This window comes from Bombina bombina, chromosome 3 (genome assembly GCF_027579735.1).
Source record: "Bombina bombina isolate aBomBom1 chromosome 3, aBomBom1.pri, whole genome shotgun sequence".
In the NCBI taxonomy this organism is placed as follows: Eukaryota; Metazoa; Chordata; class Amphibia; order Anura; family Bombinatoridae; genus Bombina; species Bombina bombina.
Window position 1 is genome coordinate 365,146,066 of NC_069501.1, and position 26,769 is coordinate 365,172,834.

The 26,769-nt window shown below is 38.7% G+C and overlaps 1 protein-coding gene across 1 annotated transcript in view; it reads left to right on the plus strand.

Moving 5' to 3' along the window:
* The window catches only part of LOC128653287 (amine oxidase [flavin-containing] A-like), a 412,656-nt gene that overhangs the window by 214,170 nt on the left and 171,717 nt on the right, over positions 1 to 26,769 (plus strand). Inside the window, exons 5-6 of the mRNA XM_053706492.1 lie at positions 11,222 to 11,313; positions 24,614 to 24,755. Of these exons, the coding sequence (XP_053562467.1) occupies positions 11,222 to 11,313; positions 24,614 to 24,755 (234 nt within the window). The remainder of the gene's footprint in view (positions 1 to 11,221; positions 11,314 to 24,613; positions 24,756 to 26,769) is intronic.

The following is a 26,769-nucleotide window of genomic DNA, read 5'->3' on the forward strand; positions in this document are numbered from 1 at the left end:
ATGCTACTATTGTCAAACTTGAAGGAACGTGTTACTGTTCCACAGCTTAGATTCCGATAAGATCGTTTCATTTTTCTTTCACTGTGTGAATATTATGTAATGATAGAACACAGGGTCTCAGTGGACTCGTTTATCTTTATGGAATCTAGGCTTAATATAAGGGGGCTTATTGAACAGTGGGGGACTTTAATCATATTTGTTATGTGATTCTGTCTGCTTATGTGTAGTGAAATTGGGACTCATGGCTTTTACGGAACGTACAGGTTTTTGGAGCTACACAGTTCTTGATGGGACTGGCATGCTTTTCCTTGGCCTGTGGGTTGCACCTCATGACCGGGCATGGTCACGTTTTCGTTCTCCATTTCCATATTCTTGACCGAGTGTCAGTGGAGAGGGTCTGTTCTCTACTTGTCTGGTCATAGGAGGCGGTGAGTGCCCCAGCCATTGGCCAGTTATTTTTGTCCAAAATTTGTGTAATCAAGTTATGGATGATTTCTCTGATTCAGAGTCTGTTTCCTGCTTAGATTGTATGGGGGTCCGGGTAATCCAGCCCTATCATATATGTTCCGTATGCTGTAATAGAGAGCTCTTTTCTTCCTCTGGGAGAGATTAGAGTCCGCTGAGCCGTCCACCTCTGAGGATTCTGTGTCCCGTGAGGTGCGTTCCCTGTAATTTTCTGTTCCTACACAGGCAGTTGTCCCAAATACTGTTACCCCTTTTCTGGAAGGAGGTTTGTTTCCACCTGAGGTTGCAGCTTGGTTGCTCAATGCCATATTTTTGGCATTGGCGCATTTACAGCTTCCTCAGGGCTAGCTTATCTGTGTCCTCTTAACCTAGGGGCGCCAGGTGAGACGGGTTTTTCCTCTGATGGAGCAGTTCCCTCTGAGGCTTCAGGGGTACAGCCGTCAGGGTCAGGGCCTTCAAATGCCCCGCCGGAGATTAGTTTTGCCTTTAGATTCAGACTGACGTGTCTGCATGTACTGCTGATGTAGGTATTGGAGGCTTTCAAAGATTTAAGTCTTTATTTGCCACTGGATCCTCAGTCTTCTGATTCTGATGGCGAACAGCACTAGACAAGTGGAGGGATGTGGATCCTAGTACTCCTGATTGTCTTTTGTTGTGTATCTAATCCCAGTTCTGAGCTCTTGAGGAATCAGGTCTCTGCCAGGCTGGCCCTGCTAGTGTTTTCATTCCTCTTTGGCGTTCACCTGCGAGTGCGGCCTATTTTCTTTTGATCCGGTTAGGATTTGTTTTATTTCTTTAATTTGGAGCTCAAGGCTGTTGTAGTCTTTTCTTGTTAGGAAAATTCCTTTTTCTCTGGGATTTTGATGCTAGGGATTTTATGATCGCTATAGATGTTACTTCCGGCGGAAGCCCAAAATTTTTTTTTATTTTAAGACAATGTTTAAGCCTCAGAGCTTATTTGCCTGTCGTTTGTCTGTTTTGATTTGTCTAGCCCTGCTAGGGTTTAGAACTTTCAGTTAGCCCTTTAACAGTTCGGTTGTACCCTGGTCAGCAGGCTGGTCCTGGTTGGGTGCTAGTTCACTCTGTTCTTTTGATGTTATATTAGATATTTTGTATCCTTGACAACAGGCTGGTCCTGTTTGGGTACTAAGTTGTTTAACTTTTGTTACAAGGTTGTTTTTCTTGTTCTACAAGTTATAGGAGGCCTTTCTATCCTAGATATTGGGCTGGTCCTACGTTATTTCATCTTGGTGGGGTGTCCGATGTTGGTCGTACTCGATATGAAGTGTTTTGTCCCTGCATAGCTTACATGGTTTGCTGGGATTAAGAATGTTTTTATTTCCGGAGGTCCTTAGACAGGAGCTAGAGTCCTCCCTTTCGAGGGGGGAAGATCAGATGACTGCTTGGAGATCTCTAGTACCTGGTGTAAGGGGTGATTATTCCCCCCCATTGGTACTCCTTGTGGATGGATTGTCCGATTTTCAGATCTCTTTTGCCAGTGTTTTTTTTTCTCTTTTTTGAGGATTGCTATGCTTTTCGCTTTCCCTTGCCTTTTTGGGGTAGGACTTTCAGTCATCTGGTTGCGAAGACTAGGTTCTTGGGGACCGTTTTTGTTCCGTAGTGTCCCCTTTTGGATCCTATATACTTGAGGATCTGGGAGATTGTTATGCAGTCCCTCTTGCTGTCAACCGATAGGCGTTTTAGGATGCTCATTCATTCGTTAATTCCTTGAGCTGTAGGTTTTCTGAAGGTTGATCCAGACTGGATCTTTAGAGATATCTTAGAGGCCTTTTGGGGCTGAGTGGACAGCCACTGGGATACATTATGAGTGGTATCTTAGAGACCTTTTGGGGCTGAGTGGACAGCCACTGGGATACATTATGAAAGATCAAGACCCCATGGGGGTATGGCATGCATCAAATTTGGTGCAAATTTCATTTCCAGGTACCTTTTTGTGGTTGTTCTGCAAGGTTTTTGGTCTGGATCCGGCACCTGGTTTTGGGGGTCCGTTTTTTTACACTAGTCCTGGTCTTTGACTTGGCCTTTTGGTTGCTCTGATTCCAAGATTTTAATAGTTTTTGATCTGTCTGGTGTTCAATAGCAGGCTTGTTTTTCCTGGTCCTGGGAAAATCTCCTTGTTCCTACTGGGGCGGTTCTCTTTCTCTCTTCTGGACAAATATAGGCTGTTTTTACTGGGAATTTCTTTACTGGAAAGTTCCTGGGTTTCATCATTTTCCTTCTATTTGGAAGGATCTGGTCTGCTGCGCCTATCCAGTTTTACTCATGTGACTCTAGGAGTTCAGTGGGTTGAGGGTTTCTCTTGTCTGCAGTGTACCTTCCCTTCTGGTTTTTGAGGGGTAATGAGGATAGGTATCCTGGATCCTGAGTTAGGAACTTGTGGTTGGAGATTCATTATCTTATCTCTGGGCCTTGGTGATGCTGGGATTTTTTTTAATCTCTTTTGTCCTTGGGACATTGAAAGTCAATTCTGTTATAGGACTGTTCAATCGGAGTAGGGGTTAGGAATTCTGGCTGCTCTGTTTGGGCATCGACCACTTATCTTGTCTCCCGAAGGATACTTACTTAGGTTGGGAGGACTTGCAGTTGGTTCGGGAACCTTCCCTTAGCGGGTAGTTGGTTCTTCCTTATTGGTCAGGGTGTTGTCCTCCCTTACCCTGTTTTCTAGTAAGGGGGGAGTTGGTTCGCCCTGCTTTCTGAGTTTTTTCTCTTTTTCCTTTCCAGGAATGTCTTAGTGCAAGTTTACTTGCTACTCGGTTGGCTAGTTACTATGGTTTGACGTTTCATCTTACTGCCTAGCCGATGATAGCTTGCAGCTTTTGCTTGTGGCATAAACGGATGTTATTTTTCTGTTCCTGTTCTGCTCCTGGGGTTTTTCTGACCTACAAGTGTTCAATTTCTCTGTGCTAGTTAGCTGTCTATGTTAAGGTAGTCTTGTTCTACCTTTTTGTCCTTCCGGAACTTCGGTTCCGGTTAAGGCTTTACTTTGGTTCCTTTTGGATCCATGTAGACATTCTCTTCTAGGGGAGAAAAATGAACGGTTCATGCATATAAAGGTAGGATGTTAGTGTATATGTGGGAAACATTGTCTTTTTGCTATTATTGTTTGGGGGGTTAATAAATGTGAACTCCTTTGAGTAAAAAGTTCACAACAACAATAAAAATGACTTTCATTTATTACCCATGGAAAGTAAGTGGTGGATATAACCTATTTGAATGTGAAACATGAGACCAATATCATATGGAGGAAGGGTTGTTCACCTCTGTTGTTGTTTATTTATACATACAGTAAAATACAATGAGAATATATATATTGTTTGTTAAAAAGTATGAAATGAAATAATATACTCTTTATAAAAAGGAATGTAAAAAGGAAAGTAAGGAATGTATGATGTAAAATGAATTAAGTTTTGTTTTTTTGTTCGATAGTTGTTTTTATATATATATATATATATATAGGGTTATCCAATGGATGCAATATGTGTCTTACAATGGTTATATTGTATATATAAAACATTATAACTTGAACATTAGTTAATCATGTAAGCAATTTCAGGGCCAACAGGTGTCCTCACTAATTAGAGAACACGCCCCCCTAAAGGGAGGAAAATGTTCATTTCTGTTAGGGAGCAGATATATAAAGCAGGGTGAGTGGTAAGGTTAACTTATGCCTGAGGAAACAGTGTTTTAAGCCGAGAAACGTGTTGCAGTTTTAGAGGGTCATTGAAATACCCCTTATCCACTTTTTTTATGCATTGCTGTTTTTTATTCTGTTTTTAATAAATATCTAAATGATCTGCACATGTAGTGCCTGTCTTTGTGTTTGCTTTATCCCAGCACTACAGCACAAGGGAAATTCCTGTTGTGGGTGAGCTGTTACACCTGTTTAAATCTACAGCCTGCACCTACCAGCACACTGGTGTGCTCTTGGAATAAGTGAGTGCCCATTTGGCTTTACTGCTTATTGTATCCACATATACTCGATGATACTACACATGAGGCGACCCTCTGTTCTTCTTTATTCTTCTTGGAGTGGATCTGAAATTTTTACTTTCTTTGCTCTCCTCTGTCGGTGGCATATTTTCTACGCAACTTTGTCCTCTTGCAGCCTAGTAGCCACTATTTTTCGAGTTCTGCTAGGGGCTTCTCTCTCTGTTTTGTCCCTGAATCTTAGGGGATTGTTTCTGGAGGTTCTTTCAAACCTCCTTATCTGATTCTTTCCTTCCTTTAGATAGGGAGAATGTGGTGTGGGAGTAATTTGTGGTTCCCTTGCCATTGTTCATGGAGAGGTTTTTATTTGTGTGCCTCTAGTGAGTGGGACTTTGTCTCCTCAGAGGCTTTTGTGCTCAGTGGAGTCCAGAATTTAGAGTGATCTTTAAATGGGATCCTTATTGTTCTAATTGATGGGCAATTACCTTGTCCTCTTTCCATATTTGTACTCTTCCTGCTTCTGGTTAAGTAGTTTTTTTTTTTTTTTAATTTTCCAAAGAGCTTTATTTAGAATAAGAAATAACAATGTTCAAAAAGCATAAAGAGAAAAGAAAGGAAATCATAAAACAACTAAACATGCAGTAACTTATCAAATCAAATAATAATACAAATTTGCATTACAGCATATAAGAAGTTAAGCGCTCCCATTATGATGTATCCCCTTGAAAGATCATAAGAAATAAAATGGTACTGTGTTTTCCCCCCAGGAGACACAAGGGGGCCACTTTTGGGCCTCCTGGACCAGAGTAATGAGATAATGGGGGACTTTGGGGGAGAAAATAATATAAGGGATCAGGCCACTCTTAGAGTTAAGGTATTCTAGAGGGTGCAGCAGGACAGATGGTGATAGGGACAACAACAATGTAGCAAGAAGAACTAGAACGTTGCAGACTTAATTAATATTGCTACCAATAGCATATTAGGGAACTAAGGAATATAAGTAGTGTGTTTGTTGAGATTACTCCATGTCTTACCAGAGTGTAGCTGCCACATTCTAGGTGCTGTTCTAGAGTGAATAGAGCTGGGAGGGTAGTGGGACACTTTTAAAGTTATAGGTAAAAGTTTACTCCCCTCTAGTGGTGAAACCTGACATCTGTATGTAATCGTAAAATATGTTTGCAGCAACGATGAACATACATAGATATAGGCATTAGAATTCAAGCATAATGTTCCACAGGACTACAATATATACCCAGAACAAACTCCAGAACATATAGCAACCATATTGCATATAAATAGCCATGTAGGAGACAAAATAGTGAACAAAGGAAAACTGGTAAATGAAATCGTCAACCTGACTAAGTCTGGAACAATTAATGTCTATTCAAAATGTACACTGGCACACTATAAATGTAAACATAGCTCCCGGATAAAGAGTTTTAATAGTGGAAATGAGCATGCAGTAGGACAGTCCCGCTAATTAAGTTCATCATAGGATCCGATCAGCCGATACCTGCCTTAATGTCTCTGAGAGTGTACCAATGATCTGCCCTTGCTATTAAATAAAGCCGATGTCTGGAGGGCAAATCTCTAAGGGAACCATGACAGCCTGATGAGATCCAGACGGTTAGTCGGTTGAGCGAGGGTTCTACCTGGATAATACTTAAGGCTTCCTCCATATTTGCTCTTATATCTTTGTGGACATCACTTGTCTCCTCTGAGTTGTAATGTTCAGTGAGCAGTCGGGCCACGGACTCCATTATGAAACGGGCCTTAGAATCCATCTGGTCTGCTCAAGTGTAGATATCTGTGCAATGCGAGTCACGTCCCTTTTTAACTTTTCTTGCGTGTAGCTTTAGTAGAATCTCTCTCCACTAATTTTGGGGCAGCGTTAAATATCTGCCTGGTAACCCAGTTTCCCGGGGGGGGGGGGGGTAACATGCGGCAGCCCTGGTCACAAAGATGAAGGCCCTGCAAGCAATGGCGCTCTCTTCATGACTCAGCCAAAGAACATAGGCAGTTAGCAATCCCGATACAGGTCTGATCTTCAATATTCTTCAGGCTGTTATAAAGTATGGGAATTCTTAAATTTTTAAGGAAATATCCTAAAATAGTGGCTATGAAAATTAATTAAAGTCAGGAGCTCCTCTCAGATGCGTCCTGCCGCTTCAGCTATAAACTCCGCCCCCCCTTAAGTAGTTTTTTTATTGGGAATCCGGTTTGTGTCATGCTGTGGTGCCATCAGAATGGGCCGCCTTTTTGTTCCCGTCTATTTGCATTCAGTGTCCTCTATAAGCTTGGGTATTGATTTCCCAAAAGTAATGAATGCAGCCGTGGACTCTTCTCGTTTTAAGAAGAAAAACTTAAATTATGCGTACCGATAATTTTCTTTTTTTCTGTGGGCGGCCTTAAATGATTTTTTTTCTCCATTCTTCTGGCACCTTTTTTCACCCTGATATTTCTCCTACTGTTCCTTGTTCCCTTGGCAGAATGACTGGGGGATGAGGGAAGTAGGGGAGGTATTTAAGCCTTTGGCTGGGGTGTCTTTGCCTCCTCCTGGTGGCCAGGTTCTGTATTTCCCATAAGTGATGAATGCAGCTGTGGACTCTCCCCGTACAGAAGATTTTTTTTTTATCGGTAAGCATAATTTAAGTTATATTTTGGAAAGGTTGGTTAAAATTGTACTTAGTCATGTGGCGCCTTAGTGTTTGTATTTTTAATAGAATTTATCTAAATAAGTAATCACATATTATTGCACAGCTATTTCAGAGCCAAGACTCTGTACACACTCATCACACACACACACACACACACACACACACACACACACACACACATATATATATAGTTCTAGATCACTATGATGCAGTGATCCACACCAATTCTAAACCACCTTTTGATAAAGATTGATGGTGGTTTAGTTAATAGATGTTAGACTAGATTGTAATACTTTTTTTTACCAAAAACAAAGATTTCTAAAATATTTTGTTGGGTAAGGTGTAGTGAATTCTGTATTTTTGTTTGAATTAAGATTTATTATTGAGGTTTTTAGTACAGATGTTACTATAAACAATGGCCATATAGTACAAATATCACATTTTTAAAACTTAGACTGTAAAGTCAAAATTAAACTTTCATGATTGTTATAGAGCATACCGTTTTAAATAGCTTTTCATTTTACTTCTAATATCAAATTTGCTTCATACTTAAGTGGTTTTGGTGAGTCTTTGTTTAAAGCTGTTATGCCAGCCATAGTCTCTAAAGCACCTAAACAGTGAGAAAACACATAAAACCATTTCTTTCTAATGGTAGTGAGAGTCCACGATCCCTACTGTTGGGAATTACATTACCTGGCCCTTCCCACCCAGTATTTCTTTGCCTCATCAAAGGAGAAGGCATGGATAGAGATGCTGCTGAAATTATGAAGAATTTCAGATTTATATGTTTTTATTGGATATTTCCTGGAAGAGTAGAAATTTAAGAGAGTGTTGCTTGTGAATTATTCTTCTCCTTGTTGAAGTTTAGTCACAAGATAGCCATGAGTGTGGCAAGGTAGTTCCTTAGCCTCATCCTGCTGGACCAGATTAGGCACTCTTCTGATTTCTGTCCCACTCTATTTGTTACAGCTCTGGGAAGATTTCTTTGTGACAGTCCTCTGTGGAGTGGATCTGGTGAAGAGTGAGTACCTTTTCCTGGGAGCACTATAGTGCTGCTAACAGACTAAACTCCTGTTCCCACTGTGATAAGGTGTTGGACTCTTTATTCTTTCTTTCCTGCATTATTCCCCCCGGTGCTCCATCACATGGTGTGGAGAGCCGAGGTGGCTTAGACATATTTAACGGCCTGCATACTCCCTTCGATGAATTTATGTCTACCATAGACCTGAAGGATGCATGGTCTACTCAAGAAGCACTTCTTCCTATAAATATTCTTGAGTAAACTTCAATGCTCTTTATTCATGGCCATCTCTTCACTCTGTCCCATTTATTTGTTTCCAGTTGGACAATGTCATGGCGGTGGCATACATAAATCATCAGGGGTGGTACTCACTGCTCCCTAGAAATTAAGGAAGTATCCTGCATATTTTCATGGGCATAGACAATTTTTTGTTCCATCTCAGCCATCCACATCCCACAACTGGGAAGCGGACAATTTGAGCCGCCAGACTCTCCACCCAGGGAAATTGTGTCTCAATCAGGAAATTTTCAACCAGCTGATAGTTTGCTGGGGACGACTAGAGTTAGAACTGATGGTGTCCCAGCTCAATCACAAGCTCTCACACTATGGCTCCAGAGCGGCGGATCCAAAGGCAGAGTTCACTGATGCTCTGAAGGCCCCTTAGCATTATCTGCTAGTCTACCTTTTTCTTCCAATCATACTTCTTCCCCAAGTGATTGCTCGTTTTAAGCAGGAGGGAGTCTCTGCAATCTTGGTAGCTCCAGCATGGCCTCGATGAACTTCATATGCGGACCTAGTCGGAATGTTCAGTGCTCCTCCATGGCGCCTTCCACTTTTTCAGGCCCTGCTTGTGCAAGGGACTTTATTTTATTAAAATCTTCAGTCTCTCAACTTAACTGCGTGTAGATTCAATGTTTGACTTTAGCTCAGAGAGGTTCTTCTGAGTCTGTCATTGATACTTTAATTCAGACTCGTAAACATATCTATTATACAAGATATGAAAAGTGTACCTTTCCTACTGTGTTCTAAGCATGGATTTTCATGGCATTCAGTGAGAATTTCTAGGATTTTACAATTCCTTCAGGAAGGTTTAGTCAAGGGTTTGTCGGCCAGTTCTATTAAGGGTCAGATTTCTGCCCTTTCAGTTCTTATACACAGAAAGTTAGCTTGTTTGCCTGATATTAAATCCTTTGTTCAGGCACTTGTTAGGATTAGGCAAGTTATTAAATCAACTTCTCCTCCTTGGAATCTCACCCTGATTCTCAAGGCTTTAAAATCTCTTCCATTGAACCAATGCATTATTTGGATATTAATATATTATCTTTGAAAGTGTTATTCCTTTTGAGAATCTCTTCGACGAGAAGAGTTTCTGAATTGTCTGCTCTGTTATGTGATCCTCAGTATTTGGTCTTTCATCAGGATAAAGCAGTTCTGCATACTGTGTGTTTTTTTACCGAAAGTTGTTTTGGTGAATAATATTAACAGTGAAATAATTGTTCCGTCTCTCTGTCCGGACCCTAAGTTTTCAAAGGAACGACTTTTACATAATCTAGACGTGGTTCGGGGCTTTGAGTTTTGTCAATCTTCCAGTTCATTTGTTTTGTGATATGATAAGAGGAGGGGTCTGAAAGCTAATTCAGTTTCTTTGTCCTAGTTCAGTTTAATCCGTATGGCTTCCTTGGATGCGGGTCAGCAGCTGCCTACTCAAATCACTGCTCATTCTACTTGTTCAGTTTCAACTTCTGGGCTTTTAAAAATGAGGCTTCTGTAGAACAGATCTGCAGGGCTGCCACCTGGTCATCCTTTTTTACTTTTACCAAATTCTATAATTTTTATGTTTTTGCCTCGGCTGAGGCAGCTTTTGGCAGAAAGATTCTTCAGGCGGTAGTTCCTGCCATATTCTTTTCTGTTTTTCCCCACCCATAATTTGTGGGAAAATTGGGTATTGATTCTCAACAGTAAGAATCGTGGACTCACTACCATTAGAAAGAAAACATAATTTATTCTTACCTGATAAATTAATTTATTTTGTGGTAGTGCCTTTACAGGATACAATAATATAGTAACAGGGACATGAAACCCATATTTTTTCTTTCATGACTTAAATAAAGCATGCCATTTTAAACACATTTTTCTAATTTAATTCTATAATCAATCTTCCTTGTTTTCTTTGTATAATTTTTTGAAAAGCAAGGATGTAAAGCTTAAGAGGATACCTTTTTTATCCAAATCACAAAAGATCAAAATTGGGTTTCATATCCCTTTAAGTATAATAATTATTAGAAAAACTGGGGACTCAGGGCCTGATTCTCTAAAACTCTCTGGTTTGATGAGATCTAAGAAGTTTTGTCAGTACTGTGATGTCCCTCAAAGAAGTTTAAACATTTTAGCTTGAGAGCTGTTTATCTCATTATGCAGAGTTCTGGAAGTGAAGATACACCTACATTACATTATATTGCTAAAGAAAAATAATAAGCCACTGAGTTTCAGTCCTCTTTATCTCTCATTTAGTACACAAAGGAGTCTTTAGGGAAATAGTAATGTGCTGCTATATCAAATATAAACAGGGCAATCCAGGTAACAGTACTGGAGTTTTGAACATCAAATTTGGAAGAAATATGCATAGGCAGTACACTAACTGAAATCCCCCTAAGATTGTGTGGACACAAATGATGATTAGGCAATAATCTTGTTCTACTTGATCTTTTTTTTTAATATAAATATGAGAGCCTTTCTGTAATGTGAAATGTACATTGAATTCACTGTTTAATAAGTTGACCCCCGATAAGTGAGTCGGTTTTACCATACCATACATTTGTGACTATTATTAGATTTCAGTATATGTTCTTATATATCATAGTTAAAAATACAAAAATAAGAGCTTTAAATGTTGTATGGACAATAACTTCAATGACTCTGGTCCCACATCATTGCCAAAACCTAGCCCTCAAGAAATAAAGTAAATGCAGTTGACCTTAAAATATTCGTATATGCAGTAGAAATTAACATAGTCGTATATGCACCATCCAGATTTGTGTAATCTAAACATTAGTTGTATCATCTGTGCAGAAATGGATAACACAGCAAAATAAATCTGAATAGCCAATAATATCAAACTTTCTGTTTTCAGATTCCAATGGATGCACCATGGAAGGCTCCTCATGCTGTGGAATGGGATAAAATGTCAATGAATGAGTTCATAGACAAAGTTTGTTGGACAAAGTAAATGATTGCTATTGCTACATAAAAAACATTGTATTTGTGGTGAAAATGTAAAAATGCTATTTATTATATAAAACAAAAAATAAAAATGAAACATTGTTGCTCATCATGTACATACTCAGCCCAGTGGAAAAACTAAAAAGGGAATAATCTCTCCATTCTTCCAATTTTTCAATTCCATTATAGATGATTATAGGATCTGGATAGTCTGAAGAGGTTATTGTAGTCAGTGCAAATAGTGTTCTCATGAGCCATGCTGGAGAAGTATACAGTATGTATTAGGGCTTCACGATTAATCGCAAATGCGGTTTTAAACCGCGAGTAATCTGCACAATTTTAACACCGCGAGAGTACGCGATTATTTGAAAAAAAAAAATACTCTGTTCGTCATGAAAACGGAGGTGGAGAGGGAGTATGAGAGGTGGAACAGTGTGGGGCTGTGAGTGGACCTGAGAATGCCTGCAAAACTGCCATTTTTGCAGAGATTGCAGAGTGTGTTGGAGTAACAGGCATTCATCTGGGAGTCATCTGGGCGTGGTGTGGCGGTGGTCAAGCGGTGGTGTGGCGGTGGGACAACTCAAAGTTGTGAGCAATAAAGTGAGTATTGTACAAAAACTTTAAAGTGCCTTACTGACTTTTTTTTTTTAAATTCTGTGACACATAACATTGAGTTTGATTACATTTTACAATATATTTTATTTTCTATATGTTCATTAAGGGTTGCTTGTATGATGTTTTGTGAAGTGAATTGTAAATAATAATATATTCAACACAATGTTACAAATATATATATATAAAATAATATTATCTACTACTCTATCTCTATCATCTATCTAGTAGATCGATTATAGAGGATACATGATATAGAGTTACTTACTAGATAGATGATACATTTCATTATTATATTTATATTTATTTAATATATAATTTAGTTCAGTGAGTGTAGATTCCCAGAAGATAGCTCATCAATCACACAGTGGTGCAGTAGACAACATTTTTTTTTTATTATATTTTTCTTCTTAAACGGGAAGAGTCCACAGCTGCATTCATTACTTTTGGGAATTCAGAACCTGGCCATCAGGAGGAGACAAAGGGACCCCAGTCAAAGGCTTAAATACCTCCCCCACTTCCCTCATCCCCCAGTTATTCTTTGCCTTTCATCACAGGAGGTTGGCAGAGAAGTGTCAGAAGATTGAAGATAGTCTCTTATGGAGGGTACTAATTTTAGAAATGGAGTTTTAAGTAATCCTGTCAGCCTCTCAGTGAGAGCATGGATGAAAATTAGTCCAGAGATGCAGGGAGTGTTGTCTCTGCAAAACCATCCCAACTCATGTTAACAGCTCCTTAGCAACCAGCATTGACAAGTTTCGCTGCCTGCCTTTATTCTCTCAAGTCCATGTCAGAAGCGATACTACTATCTGTCACACTTGAACGGCGTGGATTCCAGTAAGATCATTTTATTTTATTTCCACATGTAATGTTAACAAAAGAAGTCAGGGTTCCAGTGGGACTCCTTTATCTTAAAATGGAATCAAGGGTTAATATCTCCTGTGGGGGGTTATTGAGGCATGTTTTGGCGGTGCTTGAGGTTTCCGGTCCTACTGGGCCGAGAGATCCTCGTTCTTCCGTACTGGATGGCAAACTGGGTTAGACGTATGGGGATGAAGCCAATCTCCTTGAAGTCTTTGTTTTTCTTTTCTTTTAAGTATCTGTTCCAGTTCTGAGCTTAGGATAATAGGGCCTCTGATCGGCTAGTCCTATTAGCGTGCCCATTCTCCTTGGGCGTTAACCCTCGGGTGCTGTCTTCATTTTCTTTGATCCGGTTAGGATGTGTTTAATTTGTTTTATGAAGCTCATGTCTCTTATGATTTTCTGTTTTGGGAATGTTTCTTCTCTGGAACTGATACTTGTAATTTTATGGTCTCGTGAGCACTTTCTCAGAAGATGCGCAGTACTATATAATGACATAGTTATGTTTATAGTTTATGTTTTCTATCCCTTTGGGGGCTTTGATTTTTTTCCTTGGACGGTTTCAGAGCGTTCTCGTATCAGGCGGATACTGGTCGGGTGCTAGCTGCTGTTCCTTACGGTTCATGTCACCCACGTGGTGCCGGTGTGCTGGTTACCTTGTCAGGTGCTGTGTTGTTTACTTTGGTAAGTGTTTGTTTGTTCTTGTTACCATTACTAGAAGTCGAAGGAACTACATCGGTCCTCCTCCTGTTCCTACTGTCAAGGGGGTTCCAGACTCGGAGCCTGCTGAGGCTCCTTGTTGATGGCCTTTTGGCCTGGGAACCGAAGTTCCTCTATTTCCCATGGGTTTGGAGGTTTGGATGACCTCTGGGCGTCGAGGGTACCAGATGGATGATGATTTTCGTTTTACTCTTGGTATCTTCTGGATGTCTGTTTTTTGTGGCCTAGTTGCGGCACCTCTCGTAGAATGCTGGGGCTACTTGTTGCCCTTCTTGGGTGGTCGGGTCATCCGTGTCTTCCTTACCTTTTCCCTTTTTAGTATGTTGCACGCTCTCTAGGGGGTGCAGGGGTTGCGGTTAGTCCCTGTTGTTTTTCCCCCGGCATTTGCTGGTCGACTGGTCTGCCAGGAGTTGTGAGGCTCTCACCATTTTTCCTGTGAGGTACAGGATTTTTCGGGAGGCTGATCCTTTAGGGGTCTTGGTGATATTATCACTTCTCATCCTAAGGGCTTGTAGGCCAGAGAGGTAGCTCAGTTGGGTAAAATACCCTGACTTCAATAATGCCTGTTTTAAAGTCCCAAGGTCAAAGGTCCAATCTCGGCAGGGCTGACTCAGCCCTTCATCCTTCAAACGGAGCCTGTTCCATGTAATCCCGTGACCTTTAGCAAGTGGATGTTCCCTTTCAACTCTCTAAGAGATCTAGCCTTTTGGGTTTTCAAGCAGAGAGTCCTGGTTTCGGACGCTCCCCCGGGTGCTGTGTTCTCTCTTCAATCAAGGTGACTGCTTCATCAAGCACATAGTTGTCTTCTTTATATTCAATTCATTTCAAGTGAAGGCCTGTGGTCTCTTGTCTCTTCTCAATGAAGGTGATTGTATCATCAAGCCCATTGTTGTCTTCTTTATATTCAAGTGCAAGCCTATGGTCTCTTGTCTTAATTGCAGCAGAAGAAGATCATCCTCCTTATTATTGATAAAAAAAAATGGGATTCGAAAGTCTTTAGGAAGCTTTTTTAAGACTGCTTCCGCTGCATCATCTCTGCAACTTGAAGAAGCTATACTAGCACCATCAGAGTTAAGCTAACAGCCAACTGCATCATCAATCAAGGCCATTCAATTATTGTCTATCTTTCTATTCAAGTGCAAGCCTGTGGTCTCTTGTCTATCATTGTGTCATGGTTGCCAGTGATACTGGCAGTGTGTGTGGTTGTATAATCTCTTTATTTTCTGTGGCAGCTTGCAGTGTGTGCGGTAGACTCCGGTAGTTTAAATCCCCTCATTTTTTGTGCCAGCTGTTTTTTTGTGTGGTGCGCTGTACATAAAATTCAAGATGAGTTCTGAAGAGCTGTCCGTGTCCAACAATAACGATGATGATGTTGATGTTGCTAATAAATTGTTGGTGCCAAAGAAAAATTCAACATCAGTTGTTTGGGAATATTTTGGATTCAGAAAAGATGATGTGAAACAGAACCAAGTAATCTGCAAGACTTGTGGAATGAGTGTTGCAGCAAAACGAAGTAACACATCAAACCTGTTCCAGCACCTTAAACAGCGACATAAGGAAATCTATGTATGGCAAAAAAAAAAAAACCCTGATAGAGAAAAGACAACACAAACAAGCTGTGAAGCTTGGTATAAAGATATGATATATGCAAAGACATGATGCCTGCATACATGGTCAGTAAAGAATGCTTCAAAAGAATGATACACACACTCGACAAGAGATACCAACTGCCATTTCACAATTACTTCTGGAGAAAAATAAGTCAGTGTATCATATGTGAAACCAGTTCTGCATCTATTAAACACAAAGATACTGGCTCTGGAGGAAGATGATTCTGACCTTACCAAGACACTGAAATCCAAAATTCTTGAATATATGAATAGAAATTATGAAGAAGAAGATACTAAAAATCTGCTAGAAAATGGCATAATTCCTTGATCGACGATTCAAAACAACCTACATAAATGCGGATAAAATTACAGGCATCAAGGCCAGGGTGATGTCTGATATGGCCATTGTGTCTGAGCAGCAAGTCGTGCAGAATTAAAGTCAAGCAATCAGCAGCCCCCCATGCAAAGTAATAGATGTAGAAGAAGAAACAGTGCCATAAATGCCATAACCAGGACAGGTTCCAACTTCCAATGTTTTGTATTGTATTCTCTCTTTTAATTTTTAAAAATGTACTCTTACAGTACTGTACTATGCTGCTGTGCTGCTGCTATTAGTTGATGCATGGATGTTAAAAACAGGTTGCAGGATTTACCTTGTCAATGCCACATCCCTCATGTTTTACTGGATAGTCACTCAGCTAAATGACTAACACATGAAGTAGTGTGCATTGTACTACCTTTATTACAATTAGAAACACAGGTAGGAGAAGGAAGGGGTGTGTGTACTGGCGCTCAAAGCATAGGGAATAGTGCGTTCATAAAATCAAATCTCTTAGGGATACAAAGTAGAGTATAAAAAGTATGGCAAATAATTTATATATACAAAAAAATCTGCTGATGATGTAAATGTGGTAAAGTAATGCTCAAACACTCTGGTTAGGGCTTCAAAATACCAATTACTAGGGACTAGCTCGTTGTAAAGCAGGTTAAGATAGTATTGGCACTGTGTGAATAGACCAGTGTGTTGATTATCAATATTTATGTGAAAGATTGAGGACAGTATATGAATATATCAGTCAAATTTGGACATAAATAACAATCGGTTTTAACCCCTTAATGACAACTGACGTACCAGGTACGTCATGCAAAAACTAACAGTTAATGACAATGGATGTACCTGGTACGTCAGTTGTCTAACAGAGTGCTGGAAGCGATCACAAATGCTTCCAGCAGCTCTGAGGGTATTGCAGTGATGCCTCGATATGGAGGCATCCTGCAATACCACTTTACAAGCCTCTGATGCAGAGAGAGCCACTCTGTGGCCCTCTCTGCACCGGTAGCGATGGTGCCAGTGTCCGGGTGTCAGGGTGCGTGCACACGTGCACGATGCCTGTGCGCGTGCACGAGAGGTGAGTGTGCACGTGAACGTGCACCTGCGCACATTAGCCACACTGACACCAATGAATGAGGGCAGAAAAGGAGAAAAAGGTAAAAAAAATGTTTTAAATATAAAAGGATCTGGGAGGGGGAGGGGGTGGGGGGGCTGCTACACTACAGAAATAGTTTTTAAGTTAAAAATAAAATAAAAATACTTTTTGGGGGGTTTTTGGGGCCAAACTGGGTACTGGCAGACGGCTGCCAATACCCAAGATGGCGGTAAAATCGGTAGGGGAGAGGGTTAGAGAGCTAGAGGGGGGATCAGGGAGGTTGGGGCTAAGGCAGGGGTCCATCACAGCTAAAATATTTTATTATTTTTATTTAAATAAAAAACAAAAAACTTTTATTTAGTACTGGCAGACTTTCTGCCAGTACTTAAGATGGCGGGAACAATTGTGGGGTGGGGGAGGGAAGAGAGCTGTTTGGGAGGGATCAGGGGGTGGGATGTGTCAGGTGGGAGGCTGATCTCTAAAATTAACCCTGCAAGCTCCCTACAAGCTTCCTAATTTAACCCCTTCACTGCTGGGCATAATTAACGTGTGGTGCGCAGCAGCATTTAGCGGTCTTCTAATTACCAAAAAGCATGCCAAAGCCATATAAGTCTGCTATTTCTGAACAAAGGGGATCCCAGAGAAGCTTTTACAACAATTTCTGCCATAATAGCACAAGCTGTTTGTAAATAATTTAAGTGAGAAACCTAAAATTGTGACAAATTTTGTGAAAAAGTGAACTTTTTTTTTTTTGATCGCATTTGGCAGTGAAATGGTGGCATGAAATATACCAAAATGGGCCATAGATCAATACTTTGGGTTGTCTTCTAAAAAAAAAATATATACCTGTCAAGGGATATTCAGGTATTCCTGACAGATATCAGGGTTCCAATGTAACTAGCGCTAATTTTGAAAAAAAGTGGTTTGGAAATAGCGAAGTGCTACTTGTATTTATTGCCCCATAAATTGCAAAAAAAGCAAAGAACGTGTAAACATTGGGTATTTCTAAACTCCGGACAAAATTTAGAAACTATTTAGCATGGGTGTTTTTTGGTGATTGTAGATGTGTAACATATTTTGGGGGTCAAAGTTAGAAAAAGTGTGTTTTTTTTAATTTTTTCCTCATATTTTTTTTTTTTTTTTTTAGTAAATTATAAGACATGATGAAAATAATGGTATCTTTAGAAATTCCATTTAATGGCGAGAAAAACGGTATATAATATATGTGGGTACAGTAAATGAGTAAGAGGAAAATTACAGCTAAACACAAACACTGCAGAAATGTAAAAATAGCCATTGTCATTAAGGGTAAGAAAATTGAAAAATGGTCTGGTCATTAAGGGGTTAATATATATGCGGCTCTATAAAAGACAATACAAACAAACACTAATTCACATAAAAATATATATCAATATTTATTTATAGATAAGTAAAAGCTGGACGTCCAGTAAAAATGTTAGGGAAAATGATTAACTGCAGTTGAGGCCATAAAAATCAGTCAAACAGTACTGAGCATAAAAAAATGGTTGTTTTGTACCTTTAAAACACAACTTCTCTATGCGTTTAGATTGTGAATGGATCCGCTCTCATTAAAAGTTACTCTCTGAGTTACGCTGTCACGGCAGTTTTTGTTGACCGCTGCTGTATCGTAACCTGGGCCCAGGCAATGTTCGTTCTTTGGTCGTGGCGATGGTGTTTTCGGCGTGGCGGGAGCTCCGCTTCTCCTTCAGATCGGATGCCTCTTTTCCGGAAGTGACGTAAAGTGTGACGTCACCTGTTGCACAGTGTTGCAGTTGGTAGCGATACGTATTCCCCAGATTGCCACTGTGTATCCAAACTGATGCCGTTAGATATCCTTTATCAATATCTCTTTGTCCAGCATGTATGCAGAGAAAAAACAGTTCAGGACTCAGTAAATGAAATGCCTAGTTCAGCCAATAGGTATATGGCTCCTTGATACTAGGATGAAGGTGGAAGTAATGTGCAATTCAATTCGACGCATTTCACCCCTGTCTTGGGGCTTTCTCAAGAATGAATTGCTGAACTTAATGTGTGGGTTTAAATAGAGGTGTGCTATGCTCCCATAGGTTGATTACGTGATGGGCGTAAAACTTCAAACAGCACAAATCTTTTTTAAGGTGGTATGAATCCCAGTGTAAACCCTTAAGGTGGTATATAATTTTTTCAGGTTAATGGTATAATAAAGTAGTTTTCCAGCCTCCAGTCAAGTTAAAAAGACCTTTATTAGTTTCTTACAGGGTCCATCACATCAACCAACAACGTTTCAAACCTATTCCAGGTTCTTAATCATGTCATGATTAAGAACCTGGAATAGGTTTGAAACGTTGTTGGTTGATGTGATGGACCCTGTAAGAAACTAATAAAGGTCTTTTTAACTTGACTGGAGGCTGGAAAACTACTTTATTTTGAATACATATTGGGGTTTGGCTAACCCTTTCCTGTGCCCCAGAAAGGAAAAGAGAGGTGCTGTCTTTCACCATTTTTTCATACAATAATGGTATAATGACTCAGTCTTCATCTCTGTTAATGAGCAATTTTAATCTTTTAAAATGTTTGATAAGGATCACATATTTTGATATATTGCGATCCCATATAAAAAGTTTACTGATGAGTATAGATCCTTAAAAGAGCAGATCTTTTAGAGTGGTCTGGATCGCAGCATCAATTCTTTGTGATGTAATGTAGTGACTTTTCAAAATAAAAGGGTAAAAAATGAAAACTAGGGTAGAAAATACCCCAAATTCCATCTCTGTAGGTTATTACATTTTGTTACAAATTTGAATTTACTAGTTCAACCTTATCTAATTCATAATTTCATAAAGAACATATATGACACATATACATATATATCAGAAATGCTTATCCAAGATTTAAGTGGTTATCAGTAAATATGGGAGTGAGATAACATATAGATGAATCAATCGTACATGAAAGGGGTAACGTCAATTTCCGAGTTAAGGCCCATTGGGTGGATGGTCTTTAGCCTATAAATTAGTTCTGCTTCTTTTTTAATGTACATTGGCACATAGTGAGGGAAGACCCTATTATAGGTGACAAACTTTCCATCAAACCTAAATTTATTTATAGGCGCTCTGACAACTTAAAAACCATCCTAGCCCCCAGTGAATTTAAAAGTAGAAACACACAAACTATACAGAAAGACCTAATGGGTAACAGAGTAAATGGTTTCTTCCCATGTATCTGCTGCAAATCCTGTCGCTACAGTTCAAAAACTAAAGAATTTGTATCCAGTAACACAAAAGAAAGATTTCCAATTAGGGATACCATAATATGTACAGATAAAGGGATAATCTATCTCATCCAATGCAGCTGTAATAAACAGTACCTAGGGGAAACGTCAAGGACCCTCAGAGAAAGGATACAAGAGCATCTGTGGCTCATTGAGAAGGGTGACAAAGACACTCACCTATACCAACACTTCAAAGAGGTACACAAGAATAGACTGAAAGATTTTTCTTACTGGGGTATAGTGAAGGTAAAACCAGATTGGAGGGGGGGAACTTCGAAAACAAAATTTTGAAAAAAGAAGCAGAACTAATTTATAGGCTAAAGACCCTCCACCCAATGGGCGTTAACTCGGAAATTGACATTACCCCTTTCATGTACGATTGATTTGCCTATATGTTATCACCTCACTCCCATATTTACTGATAACCACTTAAATCTTGGATAAGCATTTCTGATATACAAGCGCTGTAAAGTGAAGCGCTGTAAAGTGAGGTATACCTGTATATGTATATGTGTCATATATGTTCTTTATGAAGATATGAATTAGATAAGGTTGAACTACTAAATTCAAATTTGTAACAAAATGTAATAACCTACAGAGATGGAATTTGGGGTATTTTCTACCCTATTTTTTATTTTTTTACCCTTTTATTTTGAAAAGCCACTACATAACATCACAATAAATTGATGCTGCAATCCAGACCACCCTAAAAGATCTGCTCTTTTAAGGATCTTTACTCATCAGTAAACTTTTAATATGGGATTGCAATATATCAAAATATGTGATCCTTACCAAACATTCTAAGATATTAAAATTGCTCATTAACAGAGATGAAGACTGAGTCATTATACCATTAACCTGAAAAAATTATATACCACCTTCAGGATTTACACTGGGATTCATACCACCTTAAAAAAGATTTGTGCTGTTTGAAGTTTTACGCCCATCACGTAATCAACCTATAGGAGCATCACGTAATCAACCTATGGGAGCATAGCACACCTCTATTTAAACCCACACATTAAGTTCAGCAATTCATTCTTGAGAAAGCCCCAAGACATGCATGAAATGCATCGAATTGAATTGCACATTACTTCCACCTTCATCCTAGTATCAAGGAGTCATATACCTATTAGCTGAACTAGGCATTTCATTTACTGAGTCCTGAACTGTATTTTCTCTGCATACATGCTGGACAAAGAGATATCGATGCAGGATATCTAACGGCATCAGTTTGGATACACAGTTGCAATCTGGGGAATACGTATCGCTACCAACTGCAACACTGTGCAAAAGGTGACGTCACACTTTACGTCACTTCCGGAAAAGAGGCATCCGATCTGAAGGAGAAGCGGAGCTCCAGCCACGCCGAAAACACCATCGCCACGACCAAAGAACGAACATTGCCTGGGCCCAGGTTACAATACAGCAGCGGTCAACAAAAACTGCCGTGACAGTGTAACTCAGAGAGTAACTTTTAATGAGAGCGGATCCATTCACAATCTAAATGCATAGAGAAGTTGTGTTTTAAAGGTACAAAACAACCATTTTTTTATGCTCAATACTGTTTGACTGATTTTTATGGCCTCAACTGCAGTTAATCATTTTCCCTAACATTTTTACTGGACGTCCAGCTTTTACTTATTTATAAATAAATATTGATATATATTTTTATGTGAATTAGTGTTTGTATTGTCTTTTATAGAGCCGCATATATATTAAAACTGATTGTTATTTATGTCCAAATTCAACTGATATATTCATATACTGTCCTCGATCTTTCACATAAGTATTGATAATCAACAAACTGGTCTATTCACACAGTGCCAATACTATCGTAACCTGCTTTACAACAAGCTAGTCCCTAGTAATTTGTATATTTGAAGCCCTAACCAGAGTGTTTGAGCATTACTTTACCACATTTACATCATCAGCAGATTTTTTTGTATATATAAATTATTTGCCATACTTTTTATACTCTACTTTGTATCCCTAAGAGATTTGATTTTATGAACGCACTATTCCCTATGCTTTGAGCGCCAGTACACCCCCCCCCCTTCCTTCTCCTACCTCTGTATTTGGGTCCGTGTATGAGGGACCTCTCTTTACTAGGCTATTAGGGTTTCCTTAGCGCCACTACTATTTTTACCTCCAATACTACAATTAGAAACACAAATCGTCAGTCAGTCAAATCAATCAAATCAGTCAGTCAAAAATCAAGTCAGCAGTTTTCAGGTTTCTCCATGCATACACTGCTTCATTTCAGCTTTGTGTGTCTTGAGTTCACTTGTTTGTATATGTACCCTAACTATATCTGTTCTTAGTGTTCTGCTATGTACTATATAATAGCTGTGTGATGTAATATGACAGGCAGTGCAGGATGTCAGGATTGACCTTGTCAGTGCCACATCCCTAATGTTTTCCTTGCCAGTCACTCAGCTAAATGACTAACACATGAAACAGTGTGCATTGTACTACCTTTACTACAATTAGAAACACAAATCAGTCAGTCAGTCAAATCAATCAATCAATCAATCAATTAAATCAGTCAGTCAAAAATCAATCAATCAATCAATCAATCAATCAAATCAGTCAGTCAAAAATCAAGTCAGCCGGTTTCAGGTTTCCCCATGCATACACTGCTTCATTTGTAATTGTTACTCATACCACAGCTAGACTGACTGCCCAAGAAAACATGGACAATGTGGTAAGAACTGGCCAGATAATTTCATTTCAATTAGCTTTGTGTGTCTTGAGTTCACTTGTTTGTATTATGTACTCTAACTATATCTGTTCTTAGTGTTCTGTTATGTACTATATAATAGCTGTGTGATGTAATATGACAGGCAGTGCAGGATGTCAGGATTGACCTTGTCAGTGCCACATCCCTCATGTTTTCCTGGACACTACAGTCACTCTGCTGCATGTGCTATTCATTTAGCTGTGTGTGCATTGTACTACCTTTACTGTATACTTGTACACAAATCATACTGCTGTAAATTCAGCACTTTTCAGGTTTCTCTATGCATACACCGCTTCATATGTTAATCAAACCACAGTTAGAAGGACTCCAAGAAAACATGACAATGGTGTGTCAGAAGACCTAAGAACTGGCTAGTTGCTACTATGTAACCACAGCACAGGCAGCTAATTTTATTTTAACTATTTTGTGGTTTGTATTTTTATGCTCCAAGAGTGTATTGGATATTGAGAAATATGTACATTAAGATTCTGTAGTGTTAAATAAACTTTTTAATGAAAAATTATTGTGTTATAGTAATTTTAAGAAAATCGCAATTAAATTGCAATCGCGTTCCCCCCCACCCCATATCTCCCAGCACTAGTATGTATGACATACTTCTTGTTTCTGTTGTGAATATATTGTATGATTTTCTATTTCCTGTATTTATAGTAGTGACAGGGCACTGCTTCCATTCAATTGCTATCCCTTGAATATTTTTTTGTCATTATTATTATCATTACCATTTATTTATCATATAATATTAAATGCTGTATCACAAGACATATGTGTATATATGTGTATTTTACACCTAAGCAAGATTACAGTACTTTAAAGGGATGATGTGCATCTCTCAGAAACTTAGTACTTATGCTACTATCTCTGAGTATTCATGCAAACACACAGCAAGCTTTAGTGAGCCACAGACTCATTACACTGTACTTAACCTACCCTTCCCATTTATAATGGAAATAGAAAGCTATGATAATACTAACTGCACAACATAACGGAACAATGAACTTTTGCACTCTGTATCATGTTGTTCCTTTGGCATTTTGTTGCATTCTACCCTTTACCAACGCCTTTAAAAATCCAAAAATAATAATAAAAATTAGTTATAACCATGGGCTAGATTACAAGTGGAGCTCTATCGATAGCCCCCAAAAATGTTATTACAAGTGGATGATTAAATATTGGAACCAAAGCATCTAAGCTCAAACTATACTTTTAACGGTGGATAGCGCAGGGAGTACTATTAGCGTGCTCTTTGCACTCATATTACAAGTGGTGAGTTAAGTGTTGCTTGACCAAATACAAAATACCCCTTTAGAAATTATTATTATAATTTAATAGTATAGTGCAGAACTACATGAATAACTCCACTACTTGCGCACCATCTGCTTAGCACAGCCTCAGCTTTGCGCATGATTGACTTAGTTCTTGAGCGATATCCAACATGAATTTTACAGTATGAGGGATTTAGTGCAGCAGCGCTATACAACATTGAGAGGTTAGTGCACACTAGACTACTGCTCGAGCAATAAAAAAATAAGATTTGAACTCCACTTGTAATATAGGCTACATGTTTTGTAATTTGGCACTTAATTAAGCAACTACAGTTTATTTATTGAGAAATTAAGTTATTGCTTGTTAAAATGTTGTTGTTTTCTCTAAAAATCATTTATTTGATTTAGCATCAACATTTTACACAATTCCCTGCATTGTAAGTTATAGTGATGTGCGCCTTAACCAAAGCATTTACATCTTAAATTTAATAATTCATGGAAGCATTGAAACAGAAGTAAACTACGGATCTTTGTTGACATTTTATAATGTTTAAAATCCATACAAATGATCGCCTCACCCAGAGACCATAACATCTACTCTGTGAACTGCTGCTTAATATTTTGGTGCATTATAAATACAAATAATATTTAATTATTATGTTTTATGACTGTATATTGATTGCCTAGGGTAAAAAACATGTTTACAATACAGACTGTGTGCAATATAGTTTTATCAAATTGTAAATGCTCATGTATGTTAATTTTTCTCTCAACAGACCAGCAAAAAGGTTTGCTCAGCTTTTTGTTAATGGGAATGTGACTTCTGAGCCACAGCAGGTTTCTGCTTTGTGGTTTCTGTGGTATACAAAGCTCTGTGGGGGAACTTCACGGATGTTTTCAGTTACCAATGGAGGACAGGTAGGAGGAGATAACTCATTTTTACTTACAAGCAAAACTGCAGCATAAAGTGTCTACTGCATGATTCAGATAGATCATGCAATATTAAGCTACTTTCTAATTTACTTCTATTATCATTTCTTTCATGTAATTGGCAAGAGTCCATGAGCTAGTGACGTATGGGATATACATTCCTACCAGGAGGGGCAAAGTTTCCCAAACCTCAAAATGCCTATAAATACACCCCCCACCACACCCACAATTCAGTTTTACAAACTTTGCCTCCTATGGAGGTGGTGAAGTAAGTTTGTGCTAGATTTCTACGTTGATATGCACTTCGCTCTCAGAGTGCAGTGAATGACAGAGGGATGTGAAGGGGTTATTGCCTATTGAATGCTATGGTCATCCTATCGGTGATCTATTTCATAAGTTCTCTTTTATCGGTCGTAGAGATTCTTCTCCTACCTCCCTTTTCAGATCGACGATATACTCTTATATACCATTACCTCTGCTGATTCTCGTTTCAGTACTGGTTTGGCTATCTACTATATGTAGATGAGTGTCTTTCGGTAAGTATGTATTATTTTATTTATGACACTTTCAGCTATGGTTTGGCACTTTATATGTAAAGTTCTAAATATATGTTTTATACTTATATTTGCCATGATTCAGGTTAATCAGTATATTTCCTTCCTACAGACTGTCAGTTTCATTTTTGGGAATTGCATATGAATAAAAAAAATTCTTACCTGAAAATTTTTCAAATTTGACTTTTCTTTCTATATTGCGGGCTGTTAAGCTCACGGGTGCAAAAATTGCTAGAATTTATTGCGTCATTTTTGGCGCAAGACTTTTTTGGCGCCAGAATTACGTTTGTTGACGTTAATGATGTCATTTCCGGCATCGTAGTTGACGCCGAGAGTTTTCACGTAGTTGCGTCATCTATGACGCTCGTGTTTGTTGCAGACGTTTTTGGCGCCAAAAATTTTTGTCAATTGTGGGCGTCATACTTGGCGCCAGTTTTTTTTACATTATTTAAGTCTTGGTTTCTTTTTGCTTCTGGTTTCCAGAGGCTTATTCTGTTTGCATTTTTTCCCATTCCTGAAACTGTCATTTAAAGAATTTGATAATTTTGCTTTATATGTTGTTTTTTTCTATTACATATTGCAAGATGACGCAATCTGACCCTGTTTCAGAATCTACTTCTGGAATGCTGCTGCCTGATGTCGGTTCTACCAAAGCTAAGTGCATTTGTTGTAAACTTGTGGTAACTGTTCCTCCAGCTGTAGTTTGTGTTAGTTGTCATGATAAACTTTCAAAAACAGACAATATTTCCATTAGTAATAGTCCATTACCTGTTGTTGTTCCTTCAACATCTAACGTTCAGGATATTCCTGTTAATGTAAGAGAATGTGTTTCTAATTCTATTCAGAAGGCCCTGTCTGTTATACCACCTTCTAATAAACGTAAAAGGTCTTTTAAAACTTCTCATAAATTAGATGAATTTTTAAATGGCCGCCAACATTCTGATTTATCTATCTCTGATGAGGATCTATCTGGTTCAGAAGATTCTGCCTCAGATATTGACACTGACAAATCTTCATATTTATTTAAAATGGAGTTTATTCATTCTTTACTTAAAGAGGTGTTGATTGCATTAGATATGGAGGAGTCTAGTCCTCTTGATATTAAAACCAGTAAACGTTTAAATTCGTTTTTTAAACCTCATGTAGTTATTCCAGAGGTTTTTCCAGTTCCTGATGCTATTTCAGATGTAATTTCTAGGGAATGGAATAGTTTGGGTACTTCATTTAATCCTTCTTTAAGGTTTAAGAGACTGTACCCTTTGCCGGCTGATAGATTGGAGTTTTGGGAAAAAATCCCCAAAGTTGATGGGGCTATCTCTACTCTTGCTAAACGTACTACTATTCCTACGGCAGATAGTACTTATTTTAAAGATCCCTTAGATAGGAAGCTTGAATCTTTTCTAAGGAAGGCTTATTTGTGTTCAGGTAATCTTCTTAGGCCTGCTATT